At 40.0% G+C, this 18,643-nt stretch overlaps 1 protein-coding gene across 1 annotated transcript in view; it reads right to left on the reverse strand.

Moving 5' to 3' along the window:
• Positions 1 to 1,452: 1,452 nt before the first annotated feature.
• The window catches only part of SH3BP5 (SH3 domain binding protein 5), a 92,954-nt gene continuing 75,763 nt past the window's right edge, over positions 1,453 to 18,643 (reverse strand). Inside the window, exons 5-9 of the mRNA XM_075827132.1 lie at positions 13,624 to 13,754; positions 10,326 to 10,368; positions 8,935 to 9,151; positions 6,273 to 6,533; positions 1,453 to 3,403 (exon numbers count right to left, since the gene is read on the reverse strand). Of these exons, the coding sequence (XP_075683247.1) occupies positions 3,195 to 3,403; positions 6,273 to 6,533; positions 8,935 to 9,151; positions 10,326 to 10,368; positions 13,624 to 13,754 (861 nt within the window). The 3' untranslated portion in view covers positions 1,453 to 3,194. The remainder of the gene's footprint in view (positions 3,404 to 6,272; positions 6,534 to 8,934; positions 9,152 to 10,325; positions 10,369 to 13,623; positions 13,755 to 18,643) is intronic.

An 18,643-nucleotide genomic window follows, 5' to 3' on the forward strand; every position in this document is an offset into this window, starting at 1 on the left:
GAATACAAGTTATATAATGGCCAGAAATTGTGTTATTCCTCATGTAAACATATAGGACAGCTTATTCTGAAAAGTCATCTGAAAAGTTAGGTACGCTTTAATGTTATATGAGCAGGAGTAGGTGTGAACATTCTCCCATTTCTGCTGCCAAGTAATGTCATCAGAGATATCGCAGATTTCCTTTTCCCATGCGGCTACATAGGAAGTAGAATCTGTAGTGCTCAGGTTCCTAAATTGGAGAGTTGAGAAATCATCCCTTTATTTTTAGGGGTCAGTCTGCAAATATTTTCCAGCCTGATTAAGACAGTTGCCATTTGTGACTTTTAAGCCTTTCCACCACTCTCGACACTTCTGAAGAGTGGGTGGGGTTTAGCAGAAGGGTGCGCGGCCACCACAGTCCAACATATTTCCTATAATTTACACCAGAAACTGCTCAGACTTTCTATACGAGCCGTCTTCAGCCTAAGAAGGAGCGCTGATCACAGCAGAAGATGCAGGGCACTCAGCGGAGTGCTTCTGCACTTTTGTATTAGCAACAGTGGGGTCTCTGCACCCGGACCCGTAGCGATGAAAACTTCTGTCTCTATGACATATCAAAAGTTTTTTGAAAGTACAGTTATTCTAAGTATTAGAGAGAACCCCGCTGGCAATTACAGATGCATTGGCACAATGAAGACACCTCTATAGGATTTAGGAAATCCTCAATATAAGACCTGTTGGGGTCCTATTGACTGGAGTTGAGGAACACTGCCCTTATCCATATACCCTATTAGACCATATGTACAGTATGTAACAGGTGTTCAAGGAAACCCAGAAAACCAAAGCACACAATTCATTTAAGGGACAGTTAAAGAGGCTCTGTCACCAGATTATCAAATCCCTATCTCCTATTGCATGTGATCGGCGCTGCAATGTAGATAACAGTAACATACATTTTTTTTTTTTAAACTATCATATTTGGCCAAGTTATGAGCAATTTTATATTTATGCAAATGAGCCCTTCTAATGGACAACTGGGAGTGTGTTTTCTCTTATTTCCAACTGGGCGTGTATTGTGTTTGTAACATCTGGGCGTGTTTACTTGTTTTACTAGCGGGGCATTGTGAATAGAAGTGTTTGTCAGCATCTTATGTCAGCATCATACACGCCCAGTTGTCCAATAGAAAGGCTCATTTGCATAAATATAAAATTGCTCATAACTTGGCCAAAAATGATCGTTTTAAAAAAAAACAAAAAAAACGTTACTGTAATCTACATTGCAGCGCCGATCACATGCAATAGGAGATAGGGATTTGATAATCTGGTGATAGAGCCTGTTTAAACACAGATATAGTCTTAAAGAGGTCTCAAAACAATAGTCTTGGTTGATTTCGGACATTGTGATTCCTGAAGATGTGACCTTGACATACATGAGTATTTAAAAATAACAGGAAAGACCAATTTTTATTGCATGAAACACCTTTTAATACACTTAATTTTGTACAGAAACATACAAGTTGTGGCTTTGACATGACACTAAACAGAAAGGATGGGGACAGGTCACATTCCATAAATACTAAAGTGGAAGTTATACAAAGCAAACAATTTTATATCATAGAAAACAAGCTAGCTTATACAATTACTACAAACTAGCAGCAAACTCCGCTGTCCCTAGAGAGCAGCATCATCGCGTGTGTTTCAACTAGCGTCTTCTTCCTTCCCACACTAGTAAGACCATACACAATACATGGTGGACGTCATTCACTTGTATTATTAATCTGGGCCAAGATACAGCAAGAACATAAGAATAATGTACGGAGAAGACTCCATAGAACTTTGATCAATCTTTACATATTGCTCACCCAATATTTAGATCGGATAATGGGGTCATATAGACAAACTGGACCAAATAAGAACATTGGTGTCCATGGAAATCAATAGGATGCCAGCTGCCATCACGACGTGAGCTAGGGTCAGAAAACTTTACCATGAATGACACCATTGTTTTTCCTCTCCACTAGCACTTGTATATGGCCTTATGATGTAACCATTGAATTGTATGTAGCTATGATTGATGGGAAGTTTTTTGGTATAGTAGCTGGGAGTAGTAGTATTCCCATGGCACATGATAGAAGTCAGACATTTAGATATAGTGGCTACCGCGTCTTCATCGCTTGTCTATATAGCTGTGGGTAATATACATCCTTTGCCCACAATCGAGTAAACACATATTTCTTATAATATGGCATACAATTCCTTCACTTACAATATTTTTTAACAAGTAGCAAATAGAGTATAAAGTCATATTTAAAAAATAAAACAGAATATGTGCAATTTTAAGAAAAGTTTTTTTTAAACTAATGGACATATGTGCTTTAAACAAGGTATGTAGCAGGTTGGTTAGATGACCATATGGGAAAATGCTGATGCAGCACATTTACAAGGATATCTCATTGGTAGGAAAATATACCTGAACGGACTTGTTTGAGGGAGTAGTATGAGGACGGGCACTACGCCAACTTATCAGGAGTGATTCAAGTTATATACAATCACCGGGCTTCATTTGATATACTGGTGTGTATGCATAAGATAAAATGGCTACATAGTGGACTAGGACTAGTTTTCTTGGGGGACTAATGGCTGGTAATCTGGATAAATACGACAAAGTCGAGTAGTTGAAGAAAGTGCACAGGAGCAATGATGAATGGTCAATGGTATGTATGTATAACTGGATGGTTCAAGAAAAAAAATAAAAGGCTATTGTGTAACGGTCTACTTCACATTGAAGTGTTACATGACAGTGACAGTCAATGGGAGACAGAGGTGCCTATTGTACACGGATGCAGAATCTCTGCTTTACCACTCAAGAATACAGTCATATATAGCAAAGACTCGAGAAACAGAAACCTTGTTACAAACACTTATTTTGGGATTTCTCCCATTTGGCAAAGAGTCTCGTATGCATTGCTTCAATTATTGCTCTAATAATGGATATCTTGCCCTTCGGCTCTAATTTCAGGATATATTCTGAATTAGGGCAGCAAACCGTATAGCAACCGCCTGCTGGCAAAGCCATCTGTACTTGCTTCATCACACTAGCTCATGCCACGTATCCATCCTTCAAACCAGGTTACGTCCCAGCAGTAGGCACAGCATGTGCTGAGAGAAAGTTGTTGGCACAGAGAGTCTGCTCTGTAATCCATATGTCACATTGTTCACACTGCATTGACCAACACTGGCAAAGCAAGGGACTGAGAGCGCGTACACTTCTTTATGTCCGCACTATTTTCTGTGTCTCCACGCTCTAAAGACAGCCGCTCCATCTTGTTGTCCAGCACCGGCAAAGCTCTGGATTTAATAATGTTACTGCTGTTATTATTTATTCTGTCCTGGACTTTGTTTTCCGATCCTTCTGCCCGACTGCCTTTAAAGAAAGTACACAGCAAATAAAAACGTGTAATCCAGCAAGAGGATTAGGTCACATCATACACATAAAAAAAATATATATTAAAAACAGAATCACTTTTAAAAAAAGGCAAACAATTCTGTGCTCATTTTACATTTTATAATATATATCTTTTTAGCAGTTGACGCTCAGTTTTCCTGATACAGAGCTCTAAATCCTCTGCATAATCAAACTTAAATAAAATTGCCTGCAACCACTAGAGAGAGTTTAGGAGATATACTGTATACATAGAACTCAATAATAACAACACTGTATGCAGAAAGCTCCTAAGCTCCCCCTAGGGGTGGCTGCAGGTAGAAGAATTGTATAATTTAACTCCATGGTTGTGTAAGGAAAGGAAAGCAGAGTATTTGCAGCTCTGGATCAAAAAAACAAAGCTCTGACGGCTGTAAAGACATAATATTATTTAACACGGATTGTTGGACCGAAAAACATTAAAAGTTGAAAGAGTTAAAAGTTGGACATTAACTTTAGGCACACTGACTGAAAACAGCTTGCTCTGTAGCTAGCTTGTCAATGTTATAGTCCCAGAGAACCCCTTTAAATGGAACACCCCAGACAAAAGTAATAAACTGTATTATGCCTAGTGCAGGGTTGGGGGCCGTGTATCACTAATCGCTTTGGATTTCTTTGAACCTGCCCCCTCAGGCACAGCACTAGACATAACACAGTATCAGTATTAACTGTAGTATTCTCTTACATTGGCTAACCTATTTCTTGTTTTGTTAGCCATGATTCCTGGATGGGAAGGCTAGCCATACAAAGACGTTTCCCCTATACGATGGACGATTTTTGCTATTAAAACGCTGCTTGGGAAAATGATACATATGAAAAGTTATTTCTTACAAAATATAAACAATCTTTCCTAGGAAAAATTGTTTGCATCGTGTAAATTATTGTCTTTGTATTTGCCCACATGTACTTTTCTGGGGCAATAGCTAAATAAACTGTCCGATAATAGTTTTACTAATAGCAATTAATAAAAGCCAGAACCACAAGTGATTTGTCCAAAAAATTTCAAATGATTGGAGTACCATGGACAAAACCATTATCGATAACCCTTATCAAATCATATAGATCGTAACATCTAGTTCCAGTGTTGCGATATCCTACTTTAATGGACAGTAAAGGGTTAGTATTGTAATGCAGAAAGAGAGGAGTACAGGAGATAAATACTGATTCTTAAGGCCCTCTTCACACGGCACTCAAAAAAAAAAAAAAAAAGACACGTGTAAACGTGTCAAAAACACTAGCGTTTTTGTAAAGCGCTTTTTAAAATACTGGCTTTTTGAAAAAAAAAATTTTAGCACTGCCATCGACTATGAAAATTGGGCGATGCGGTTCTTTAAACACGCGAGCGTAAAAAAAAACAATTCGTATGCACTACAATGCGGTTTTCCATTGAGGTCAATGGGTAGCTTAAAGCATGCATTTTTTGGCGCATAAAACGCGTCTAAAACGTATGGAATACACACCGTGTGAACAAGTCCTTACTGTGTGTATAGTGCCTTATCTAGACCTCCGGCAGCACAATAGAGCAGTCAATGTGGATAAAGATTTCTAAAATTTTACAAAAAAATTTGGGGAGGGGGAGGGGATTTATTTACAAGTCTTTGCTACTTTGGTGGTGGGGAAACAATTTTTGGCATACTCGTGCAAATTTGCGACTTTTTTCCCTTTTGTGCTGCTCTTGCCACTTTTAAAAAAGGTGGCTGATCCTATTGGAAGGGGACAGGGCCACCTGCAGCCTGACAAATTTAGTGTAATTTATGCAAGAAATTGGCGTAAATTAAAGTGGAAATCTGTGCCAGCCCATAACTGCCATATATTTCACTTTCTAGTGCACGCACCTCTTAATAAATTTGTTGCATCTTACTCCAACAGGCTTGAGTTTAAGTCTTCATAAATCTGGACTAACATGTTTTAATTATTCACTGGAAGTGTGTGTGTGTGTTCCAGTGGCCAGCACGAAAACTGGAATACTTTAAAATAATTTTAATATGAATAATCACATAACAAAAAAAAAAAAAAGATATACACACACACACATTATATGTATATATATATATATATGTATATATATATATATATATATATATATATATATATATATTTCAGCCCTTTCACGGGCTTTATGAGTGGCTATAGTTCTATAAAGCCCCAGGTTAGGTAAAATGACGGCCTTTTTTAGCATGTGTTTGTGCACCACATGAATCAGTACCCTCACCGTATGCCTGTTACACCTCACCTCCTAATACTTTGTTGTTCCTGCTACCAGCATAGTTAGCCTCAGGCTAGCTTAAAGGCTTATGTAAACGTATAAAAGGCATTTTTTATTTTTAATTAAAAAGTTCAATCAAAAGAGTAAATCTCGAATTTTTTCAATTCTATGGCCGATTTTCGATTTGAATCTTGATAGAGATTATATCTATATATATATATATATATATATATATATATATATATATATACACATACATACATACACACACACACACACACACACACACACACACATATATATATATACATACACATACACATACATGCATATACACACACACACACACACACACACATATATATATATACATACACATACATGCATATACACACACACACACACACACACACACTTTTAATAAAAAAAACAGATTTAATGATATGCTATTTTATGATACAATGTTATATTTCCTTACATTGAATGTTAAGACAAAGTGGAGTCCTCTAAAATATACTGAATTATTTGACTTTGTCTTGTTAATCTTTTATTGTGATGCAGGAATCCAGAATACACTACCAGGCCATTTCATGTTATTTGACTCACCTCTTTCCATATCACACTCAGGTGAGGACGCCCCGCTGCATTCACTTCGGGGACCAAGGACAGGAGATATTAGCCCAAATTCAGAAAGAGACATGGGGCTTGACAAATCTAAGCTGCCAGGCCGGGTTGCAGGAGGATAAGGACTCAGAACTTCTAAGGGACTTGTTGGGCCTGAGCTAAAGCTTGATAGAGACTGAGTCTCAGAGTCTTCTTCTGATACCAAACTGCTGAGATTGTCATCTTCAAACACCTCGGAGGTCACTGCAAAAAAACAATAGCAGGGAACTTATTTTCTGCTATCCAAAATACAATAATAGTCCTAAGACAACAACTCCTGCAAGCCTGAAACCTGTATAAAGTGCAACTGTATACAAAGGGATCTTATACATAGATCAAGTCTAAATGGGAGGAAAAACCCCACAAACCTGGTATTCGCAAACACACACTTTTTTTTTTTTACAACCTCCAGACAAAAATGGGGATTTGGAAGGGGGGGGGGGGTGGAGGAAAATGTGTAGTATGTATTATAAAGAAGAATGCTAGAGATTGGTGGGAAATAGGGGGCGACAGTAGGTAGCTAAATTAATAATTTTCCATCCAACAGCCATCATGCTGAACTTTTGAGGTTGAGGGTGGATGCTGCATTCTGGATACCAAATGAGCTGGTCCCACTCCAGTGTGCAGGTGCCTGTCTTGTAAATTCAGCTGTTTGTGCTCCATACTTTGTGTCTATGGATTCTGGGATGGGAATTAACGGTCAGCTATGTTAGTTGTTTAGGAGCTGCTCTTACGGTCACCCGGTCAACCAAAAGGTCCTTCTGCCTTCCTCAACTCTCCCTGGCAGCGTGAGCGAGAACTGCATAGAATGAGAGGTATGGCATGGGGTTTATAACAAATGTAGCAGCTTTTTGCACATATACCCTGAACAAAAATAAAACTTTAAAGGGGTACGGCTGGCCATTACAGTCTACGTGGCATCCTGGAGAAAGTTGAGCGGAGCTATCAGAAGACTATTTCGCAGTTGCTACACTATTCTATCGATCGCGGGGTCACATTGGTCGAACCCCCACCAATTCCACTCTGGGATCACATGATAGCGTTATGCCACTGAAGTCTTTGAGTAGACAACCCTTTATGATCTACAAACACAATTATCACATTGAACTAAAATAAACAATTCACAGAAACGCCGCTCTCATGTCAACAAAATCTAATTACAAATTCACTAGAAGCAGAATAAAGGTTGGATTCTTAGTTTCTCCGATAAACATTCTGCAGTCTGGAAACCTTGTTATGTCAGAAAATAGATAAAAGTAAAAGAGCGTTCTCTAGAATTCTACTTCAGTAAACAAACAGCCAAAGTCACGCATTGAATCAGGCCGGCTCTTTCCTGTGCGGTAGAAAAAACAGATCACTTGTATTTCTTTTGTCAGGTCATGCCATTCCACTGTAAATACAGGATGCCGTGTTTTGACTGCAGAAATAGGACCCCTGGTTTATTTATAGAGAATAGTCTTAAGGCTCAGTTTGACGGCATAAACCTTTATTTATGGAAGATATGTATACATCTACACCAAACTACTTAAAGGGAATGTCCAGTTTTCAACATTTATATTTTTTTGCGGAGAAAATTGTCAATATATCTTTAGAGGTCAGAGCTCGTTTTTTTCTGATGCATTATACAGATTAAAAAGAGAACATTTTGTCTGCCTACAGCCACCACTAGGGGGAGCTTAGTGCATATGAAATATACATTGAACTCAATAATAAAACAGTATGCAGTAAGTACATAAGCTCCCCCTAGTGGTGGCTACAGGCAGCCAGATTTGCTTGAATTCATCCTATATATGTGTGACGAGAAACAGGGGATTTAGAGCTCTGTATCGGTCAATCTAAGCTCCGACCCCTATAAAGATATATAAATGAAAATATTCAGCATAGAAAGTTGGACCTAAAAATTACATTGTGTTAAAATGTGGACTTTAAATTTAAAGAGCAGCACCTCCTATGGTAAAAGGGAAAAAAAAAAAAAAAAAAAAGAGAGAAAAAAAGTTTTATTGCAAATAAGTGTTGTCACCTAACTATCCATAGCGGTCGCAAATCTTCATTTTTTACAAATGTAACTGTGGAGAGAAGGGTGTCAACCCTCATGGGCACTGTAGTGTAGTCACTCAGCATCTATTAGCTTAGTAAGATAGCAAAATAACTCCAGATAAAAAATATATATAGATATTTAAATTTGCTCAAACAGACTAAACTGAAATCCAGAAATATGTTTTAGGTTTTTGGAAGGGAAACAGGGCATCTTCACACTAATCTGGAGGCCCTTCGCAAATTCCTTTGATAAATAGTGATAGAGCAGCTAAAAATGGGCATATATTAGCGAGCCAGAAGTTAGGATGACTACTGTTTTGTTTTTTTTATTCAGCCGCTGCAGCTATTTTTTGTAGAACTGACCACAGGAACACCCACATTGTCACTAATGAATTAACTTCTCAGAAAGTCAGCATGTTCTTATTGATCCAGTGATAGTTGTTCCATAAGTTCCTGAGAAGCAAATTCAAAAAAGTGACAATGAATATCCAGTATGGCCGCACTTTCTGTTGTCAATTCCTGGCTGCCTCTACTACACATTTTTCCAAACACCATAAAATAAACTTACTGGAAATGTTGTCCGACTCCAGTTTACATGCGGAGAGATCTTCTACTGAGTTGTTGCCTTCAGCACCGACCCCACGCCCTCTTGGGCCCATAGCCGAGGAACGCCTCCGCTCATGTATCTCATCAGAAATCATCTCAAGATTCTTCAGGGCAGTCTTGTATTCACCCTTTGCCAGGCAAAGCTTTGCTTGAAGGTCGTCCACAGTTTTCTTCAGTTGCTGAAGATAGATCATTATTGAAAAGTTATCACAATTTATACCACAATGCATTCATGAATAATTGTCTACCCGTGCCGTTTGCTAAACAGCCGCCCTAATTTTATGGCTTCACCTTAACATTGGCCGTGGCTTGCGGAGTAATATGGCAGATTTCCTCTCCGATCAGGCGGTGTAATTTGCCATACATATTTGCCTACTTTTCAGAATTATTTTCAGGGATACTTAAAAGGATTGTCTATGTTAACCCTGCCCATAACTATAGGCCACGCCTCCACAATGACAGCTTAATTGTCTCCATCAAAGGAGTTATCGCATGACTGGCATTTATGGCAGATCCACAGGCTATGCCATTAATGTCTGACAGCCGCAGGTCCCATCTCTGGGACCTGCACCAATCTCCCAAATGGGGGACTCCCGACCCCATCCCACCTTGTGAGGCTGCTGCGTCCAGGTAGGGAATCAGTGCAGAGCAGGACTGGATCTTGGTAAGAGCCAAGCGACGCAGTTTCCGTAACTCCCACAGAAGTAAATGGGAGTTACGGAAACAGCATTTCTTGTGGCTATGCCATAAAATGTCTGTCATGCCAACTAATTATATATATATATATATATATATATATATATATAAAATCATTTTTTTTTATCCCTCCACGGTTGGAGACCTGTTTTTTGTTTTCATTATAGCGCTTTAAGTCCCCTGTTTCTTTTCAAGTAGTCATAACGTTAAATGATAAAATTCTGGCTGCCGCAGCCTCCACAAGGGGGGGCTAACTGCATACAAATTTATAACACGTCCATGAAAGACAATCGGAGCGTTAGAAATATCCGGGAAAGTAAAAAAGTATGCCATTATATAAGCATTTCTGGTCCAGGCGGCCAGAGTACGGAAGATTGCATTAGTAGGTATCAAATGGATCCTTGTCTTCAGGTTATGTTTCACACTAGGACTGAGGAAAGGGTGACAGAAGGCTGATATCGTTATAGTGATCATGAGGTCATTTTTCTGTGACTCGCAGTCAGAAATCCTTTGGATCAGCACTACTGCCAGCCTCGGCAAAGAATAAAATGAATTGCATGGCAAATGTATAAAAAGTTAGACTTCGGGTTTGGTGTCCTTTTAAAAATGCAACAGGTTATTGGTTTACTATGGATTTAGATAGAATTATGTACAAACCTCAAGCTGCAGGTAATACTTTGCCTTCATTTCAAAATACGTTCTATGCAGGGAAAATAGAAAGAAATACAGGTTATTAAAAGACATGCACAGAGACAAAGGCAAACAGAATTGCGAAATAGTGGGCGATAGAAAATCAAACCACTGATCACCAGCCCTACAACCATGACGAGAGAACTACGATCAAAGGAACAACGTGTGATCCACCAAAGATGTCACAGCTTTGTACTAGAACCAGCGTCTTCATGTAAAGAAACCTATACAGCACAATACTGAAAGCAGGCAGGAGGCATTTATACATTTCCTATAGAACATTATAATCCATGCTGGGCTATACACGGATATGAAAGGGATTGTCCTCTTCCAATTGTCCCCATTATTGGAGATGTGTCGCATTGAATAGGGGACCTTTAGACAAAATGTAATATTAAACCTGAGTAAACGCATAACAGTTTTTTTAGTTCTTGACACAATTATCAAACATCCATATCACCCATGGCATAAAGTATCTACACCTTTAAACTTACTGGGGCTTTTTGGCTTTATGTAAATCGCTGTATAATGAAAAGTTCTGCAACTTCCCAACTTACTTTGTGTTTAGACTCCTCACCATTCTCAAAATCTTGCGGTCGTTGAATGGAAACATGTTTGTTTGTTTATATCCAATGGCTGAAAGAGTGGATAAATGGACACAGATGCAGGGCTTGTTACAGGAGACACTTAGGCCCTGTTCACACAGAGGTTTTTTTGCAGGCAGAAAAATCTGCCTCAAAATTCCATCTGGAATTTTGAGGCAGATTTTGACTTGCCTCTACGCCGTTTGCCGCGTTTTTCGGCCGCGGCCATGGAGCGCCGCGGGAAAAAAACGCTGCGAAAAACGCTTCCTCTGCCCCCCATTGATGTCAATGGGAAGTCCGAGACGGAAATGCCCAAAGAAAGGACATGCCGCTTCTTTTTCCCTGCAAAAGTTTTTTTCTGCTCGTGGGGAAAAAAATCACCTCCGTCTCCCATTGAGGATGGCCGTTCTTTGCCGCGGTTTCCGTCACAGTTTCCGCTGCAAAAAAAAACTGTGTGAACAGGGTCTTAGTGTGCAGTCACACGCAGAATTTGTTGCAGAAATCTCTGCGACTGAAAATCAGATCGGTTCAACTGAACTTGCAAAAATACTTGCATCTGCTGCAAAAACAACCCCATTCAGATGAATGGAACGGATTTTCAGTTGCAGAAATTTCTGCAACAAAATCTGCCGCATGTGAATCCAAAGCGGTTTATCGGTTTCAGTTGGAAATTATATTGGTAGGTTCACCTTTCGATTCGATGTAAACACTGCTCACAGCAAGCAGTCAGGTATTGAAACTAAAGTATTTTAAAAAGTTGCAGAACTTTTCCCTATATAAGGATTACATTTTATTGACATAAAATCCTGCTCGTACCATCTTTAACGACAATAGGCCCATTAGACTATACATATCAAAGAAGAGAAAAGGTGTCATATGCCTATAGCAGCCAATTGTCCTTCATGGCGTAATGTGTAGAAATAAACGGAAAAGTCAGACTATAGGTAAAGCTTTTTTTTGTGTCCCTCCCAATCCATAGGACTTAAACCCAAAAACAAGAATCTATTAAGAAAAAAATTAAAAGAAAAATAATCATCCTTTCAACCCCAGATCTGACTTATTCAGAAACCCGAAATAGCCGGAATATCTCAGAGCTTTTCTGGCAGAAAGGCGATTCTATTAATAGCGCTCCCCGACACGCTGTCTCTGGGGCATCATTACCACATAAGCAATTCTTCTAATTATAGGTTATAACGGAGAACGCCTAATATAAGAAACATAACTGTCCATCTGAAAAGAACGTAGATAAGAACGTCCATTCACCACATTTTTCTACCTGACATCCACGAAGCAGCAAACGGTTTAACATTAGGGGGAAGTATTTGGTGCAACCTGAACTGGACTAAAGACTACGACAGTTCTAGCCGTATATGTAACCTACTATTAAGATTCAACTGCTGCATACATACACTGGTATATAGCAACCACATAGCCATGTCCACGTTTTAAAAATGTTGCGGCTGCGGACATAAAAAGGTTAGTAATATGTATGCGACAAGATGTAAGATGTTGAGGACTTCAGGACTGTCCACCATTTTTTACTTGGTCGCAATGAACATATCAGCCCAACTGTGAATAAATAATAAAAACATTTTCTTCTATAGTCTTATACTGAGCCTTTTCTAGACGTATTTGATCTATTTCCCATTATTGATATACCACCTACATATTGAAAAGCACTATACACATAGTCTAGCCCAGTGAAGCTCACAATCTAATTTCCCTTTTAAGCACTCACATACAATACGTACACTAAGGTGAATTTTAGGGAGTTTTTGTTTTTTTTGTTAACCGACTTATTGTTATGCACAAACCCCACACAAGAAAAAAATCCAAGTTGCTCTGGTCAGATGTGAAACTAGAGTAGAGAGCTGTTACAAAGAGAGTCTCTCACTATGGAGGACCTGTCCTGTCCTGGATTACACAGACAATCTATTGATATGAATGGATACTGTGTAATGCTTAATTTCCCCTGTGGTGGCACTGCAGGGAAACTAAACACTTACTGCCAGGTTTCCCCACACATTAGAGCAGATTGCTGGGCGTCCCAGCGAGGGGACACTTTGTGATCAGCTTATTGTCAAGGAAACCTTCCAGTAAATAGCGAAGAACCCCTTTAAATTCGAGTGACCATACCCAATATAGCATAATCAGGATTATATAGAAAAAAGGTCTAACCGATAATAGGTGGCTTCCTTTAAAAAAACAAAAACATATTTTTCTGCATTTGAGAGGCTTAACCCACTTATGTCAGTAGCACCCAAATGGACCTACTGCCAAAGTACTATTGACTACACTGCACAGAGACCCCTTTCTCAAGTAGTACGAGCCTCAATTTCTGCCTAAAAAGGTGTGGGGTTAAAAATCGCATACTAATAATGCCATCATTTTGATTAGAGTCGGTTCCTGTTCACACACTATAGCTGGGATCCATCCAATCCATGACATTTCCCTTTAAGAGTCAGGATAGTGGAGTTAGCTACTCTAATTTTTTTCTGCAAAGTAAAACGGAAACCTGATAAGTCAATGGGCAGCAGGCACACTTTCTCTGCAACATCTTTGACACACGAAGCCAAATGTTTGTGGGGTCTACAAAACACTACTGGACTGGTAACAATGATTATTGGCAAGACAATCTCAGATATTCCCGAGAGTTGTAGAAGTGTCATCTAGATACATACTTTGATTTGTTGATGCTTCGCCTTAATTTCTTTTCTAATTGCTTCATTCTTCCCATGGCTGCGTTATATTTAGCAGCGGTTTCCTTGTGTACCAGTTCACTGCGGGTCTTCTTCTGTTCTTCTTCCATAACCTAGAATGAAAACTACTATTAAAAATATATTTTACTCAGTAAAAAAAAAAAAAGTTTAAATCATTCTTTATTATTCAGTATCATATCTTATACAGTGTTGCACTTCTCACCGGAAAGTGGATCCTTGAGCCACGACCGGCTTGGTACCAGCTAAACAGACCTACATTTCTGTGAGTCTTGATCCTGACCTTGTTTCTGGGTTACGCTCCCCTCAAGCGCCTTTGGATTTGTCACCTGGGACGCGGGCCTTTCAACTGACTCTGGGGCTTTCTACTGACTAAGTCTTCTCTAATAGCGAAACTTATATACAATTTTACAAAGGCAAAATAGACCCCCCCCCCCCCACCTTCTCACCCCTCTGTTCCATTTTACTAATAAAACGTAATTGTATTACCTTGGAATAAAGGACAACAAATCACACAAAAATACCACTCTAGTTAGAAAACCTTGCAGGCTCCATCAGATTTTAGTTTGCTACAATCTTGCTGGATGTTTAGCATTTTCGCATAGAAGAAACCCTTTAACATTTTCACAGCTTATAGCACCAGTTAAGCAATTTACTACCGAAATATAGCGAATACAATATAGGTTTGTGTTTTTGATAATTGCTGCAGTCTATTCGTCGTTCACATACTGAACAGAGTAGAGTCTCTGCGTTTTCAGGCGTGTAGGGGCGAATGGCGCAGAATGATTTGACTACGACCGGCTTTCTCTATATGCAATCATGTAGACCCAAAACTTATTGAGACACATCCAGTCCAACACACTATCTTACCAGTGGGATCTTGACCCATGCACTCCTTCGAATACCATTCATAAAGATTCTAAATCTAACTTGTAAACAAAAGTTAGATGCCTCTAGCTGGTTCCCTCTACACGTGGCCCACACTTAGGCTGGATTCACACGAGCATGTTCGGTCCGTAAAGGATGGAATGTATTTCGGCCGCAAGCCGCGGACCGAACACACTGCAGGGAGCCGGGCTCCTAACATCATAGTTATGTACGATGCTAGGAGTCCCTGCCTCTCCGTGGAAATACGGTCACGTACTGTAATCATGTTTTCAGTACGGGACAGTAGTTCCACGGAGAGGCAGGGACTCCTAGCGTCGTACATAACTATGATGTTAGGAGCCCGGCTCCCTGCAGTATAACTCTGGATTCTGAAATACTCTTTCCTATACGTATAATCTTTACTCATTATCAAATGCTCAAGCCCCCGGACTTAGGGCGCGCACACACACATACGCACACTGGACCTTGCCGGAGTGCGGCAATCTTTTTTTTTTCCTTGTATGGTATCTTGAGCTGTGGATTAAGCTCCAGTTGCTTTGCACCCATCACTTTATTACACGAGAGCTGTTTCATTTGAATATTTTTGGTATATTATATATAAAATTTCAATACAAAAGCAAATATGGCATCAAGGGTCCTCCTCATATCACATCAGATGATCCGTATTAGCCAATAGAAGCTCGCAGGTTCTTCACCCTTAGCCTCACTGACACACAGTTTTACACCAGGTTCCCATAATAACCCAGTCATTTTTGTTTTGCACCGGGTTTCCTTAACAATCCAGCCATCTTTCTTTACTCACCGTGAACGGACTATACCTATAGTACACTGTACGTATACTGGATTTCAGCATTCTCACAAATTGAACCCATTTCAGACCTGTCATGACTCCAAAATAGACTCCAGGGAAATCCTGTAATGTGTATCCAAATATCTCATATCTACATCCACATTTTTAGGCCTGTTTGGATGATAGACTTCAAAATTGCTCCTATTCTTGAGCTTAAAATTTTTTTATGTGCTCCAATTCAGGATAGCATTCATTAGATCTTATAGTAAGGGGCAAAATCTAGATAGATCATGGCAGGAGTGTACATGGGAGTGATTCAGAAATATCTTTTGCAGTGATCGAGAGGATATGCAGGTGGCGGTCGCCACAAAGTCCTGTTAAAAAAGGAGGCCAAATGAATAATCAAGACAAATGCCCTAGACGAGTCGAGGGTTTAGCAACTGCAATGTCTTTTTTTTAAATGTTTGATAAGTCACTCTGTTTTTAAATTTCTACAGTGTATGAAGAATTCCATGGCTTTGGACGCGATGCACGCTTAAAAAGGAGCGTGACTACGCATCACATCATCTAAGGGCTTGAGAAAGCATGCCTAACCGAAACAGCTGTTGCCTGTGATACTCACTGTCGGTACCCGCTTGTCTGTTTCTTACTATTGAGCAATAAAGAAAAGAAAAAGTCGACTTGGGTGTGCTGCTCTTTCTTCCTTTACTTCTGTGTAGATCTTATTATCACATGTCAATATTCTACACATAGGACAAGTATTACCGTATGCACATGCACGTCTAATGTACCAATTAATCGGAGTTCACAGATTAGGCTTCATTCACATCTGCATCGGGGGAACTCATGAAGGCAACCAAACAAAAAATCTGTGTGAAAATTGCCTTGTTCAGATCTGCGTCCGGGTTCCGTATATGGGTTCCGTCAGGGGAACCCATGAATGGAAACCAAAGGGAAACCATAGGTTTCGGTTTGCATCACCATTGATTTCAATGGTAACACTTATGTTGCTAATGGTTTCCGTTTGTCTCCGTTTTTCAAGGTTTCCATTTTTTTGGGGCGGAATCAATAGCGTAGTGGACTACGCTACTGATTCCACAAAAAAAATAAAAATGGAAACGTTACGGAATGGAGACAAACAGAAACCTATGGTTTCCCTTTGTTTCCATTCATGGGTTCCTGACGGAACCCATGAACGGAACCCCCCCGACGCATATGTGAACAAAGGCTAAGGCCATTTTCACACAGATTTTTTTTCCAGGCAGATTTTGACCTGCCTGCACTCTTTGCCACGTTTTTCAGCTGCGATCATTGAGCGCCTTGGGCAAAAAACGCTTTCTCTGTCTTCCATTTACTTCAATGGAAGGTCAGAGACGGAATCACGGGAGGAAAGAGAATGTAGTTTGTAGAGAATGTAAAAAAAAAAAAAAATCCGCCTCCGCCTCCCACTGAAATCAATGGGAGGCGATACCGGACATTTTTTGGCGCGGTATCCTCATCAAAAACAACGCCAAAAAAACTGTGTGTGAACTAGCCCCTAGGTGGACATTTTAGTAGCAGGCAAATATTAAAATATTTCGATAACACGTAAGTATATAGATACTTCAATGCTAGGTGGGTATTTGTAATTTAAAGGGGCCATTGTTTCCAAGGGGTTTGTTAGTTTCTCAAGTCAATTTTGCTGGCCTGGGAACCTATTATTTTCTTTGGGGTGAATATTCCCTCTTCATTCACCTGAGATGTTAGGAAGGGTAATTCTCTTTGGGATTTCCGCTTTGATAATTTTATTATTACTGAAGTCCACTGAAAACTATAGGATGGCTATAAGGGCCCATGAATCAAGAATACATTATTATTATTATTTTATAAAGTTGAAAAGGAAAACCTCTCATTAAAGCAAAGAGGGACACTTTGTGATCAGCTTTTTGTCAGGGGTCACTTCTAACAAATATTGATTGTCCAAAGCAGACAACCTCTATAATTCTACTACAGTCAGTAAGACAGTACTCAAGGTATTATGGGAGATACATAACTTCTAGACTTATAACCTTATGGAGGCCTAAGTGAGGAAGATCATATTAAGATCACATGGGTGTTCCCATTAGCTTATTATAGTACAGCTTATTACCAAGAGCGGTTATCATCATTTACAAATCTGTAAAGGTTTTTTTTGCAAACCGGTGACTCATTGGTCAGCATGTTGACTGGAGTCCTGCTTATGAATCAGAACAAGGCCAATGTTTCCTCTCACACGTCAAAGACAGACAGATAGGAGGAGTGGCTTTCTATGAAATCAGCGTGTGTGTGTGTGTGTGTGCGTGCGTGTGCGTGTGCGTGTGCGTGTGTGTGTGTGTGTGTGTGTGCGCGTGCGTGCGTGCGTGCGCGTAGCAAGAAATTACATGGTTAGTCCCTGTCACCAATGGGGTTCACAATATCTGTACAGTGCTGTGGTATATTTTGGTGTTCTATAAGTAACAAGAACTGGGAGGTCTGTGAGGTGGAGCAGAGGGCGGAAGCATGTGAGTGTGTGATGACACGCACAGCGGGTGTCGCCCCAGCATGCCAGATTTAGGGTCTGCAGGGAACATGTAGGTAATGTTCTTTGTGGTGGAAGATGTCGGCATTGATCTGTGCTGGGTGTAGACTAGTGATCCTTGTGCCCACGCGGCTTCAGATGTTTTAATGCTTCGCCCTGTCCCGTCGCATCCTCCTCCCGTTTGCTCTTCTATGCCAGACGATAGAGGTACTCTCTAAAGGTTGGCCAGCTCTATGTGTGTTTGCACACACAGCCTTGCTGATAACTTTTTTCAGTTGGAAACACTGCAGGATGAACGATGATGTTTATCTGGAAGCATGTGCTATGATCCCTGACGTGTTGAACGCTGGCAAGTAAACCCTTTAATTTCTCTCCACAACCACAACTTGAGGATGGATTTATGCTTTATGTGTCAAGGTTGAAAGCTCCTGAAATAATAAACCCTCAGTTTAGGATACTGTGAATACAAGTGGCATATGGAATCGATGAGAAAGAAATCGCTGTTTCTTCCTTAACCCTTTTACGACTGCCATACGGCTATATACCTTCTAACTGCCGATGCCCCGTGCAGTTAGCACGTGTCATCAACTATATTTACAGGCAGCGGGACCAGAGGAGGCGGAGCTCTAAAGAGCTCATGAAACATCCGCACAGTCCACTGCGTGGAAATTCTAGCTGAGCAAAGACACGGAACGTCACAGGAAATAACATTTTTTACCCTGGATGCGGTCAGAACCAAGTAACGAAGCCAGAGGTAAATAGACATTATA

Source organism: Rhinoderma darwinii, chromosome 5, assembly GCF_050947455.1.
Source record: "Rhinoderma darwinii isolate aRhiDar2 chromosome 5, aRhiDar2.hap1, whole genome shotgun sequence".
NCBI lineage: Eukaryota > Metazoa > Chordata > Amphibia > Anura > Rhinodermatidae > Rhinoderma > Rhinoderma darwinii.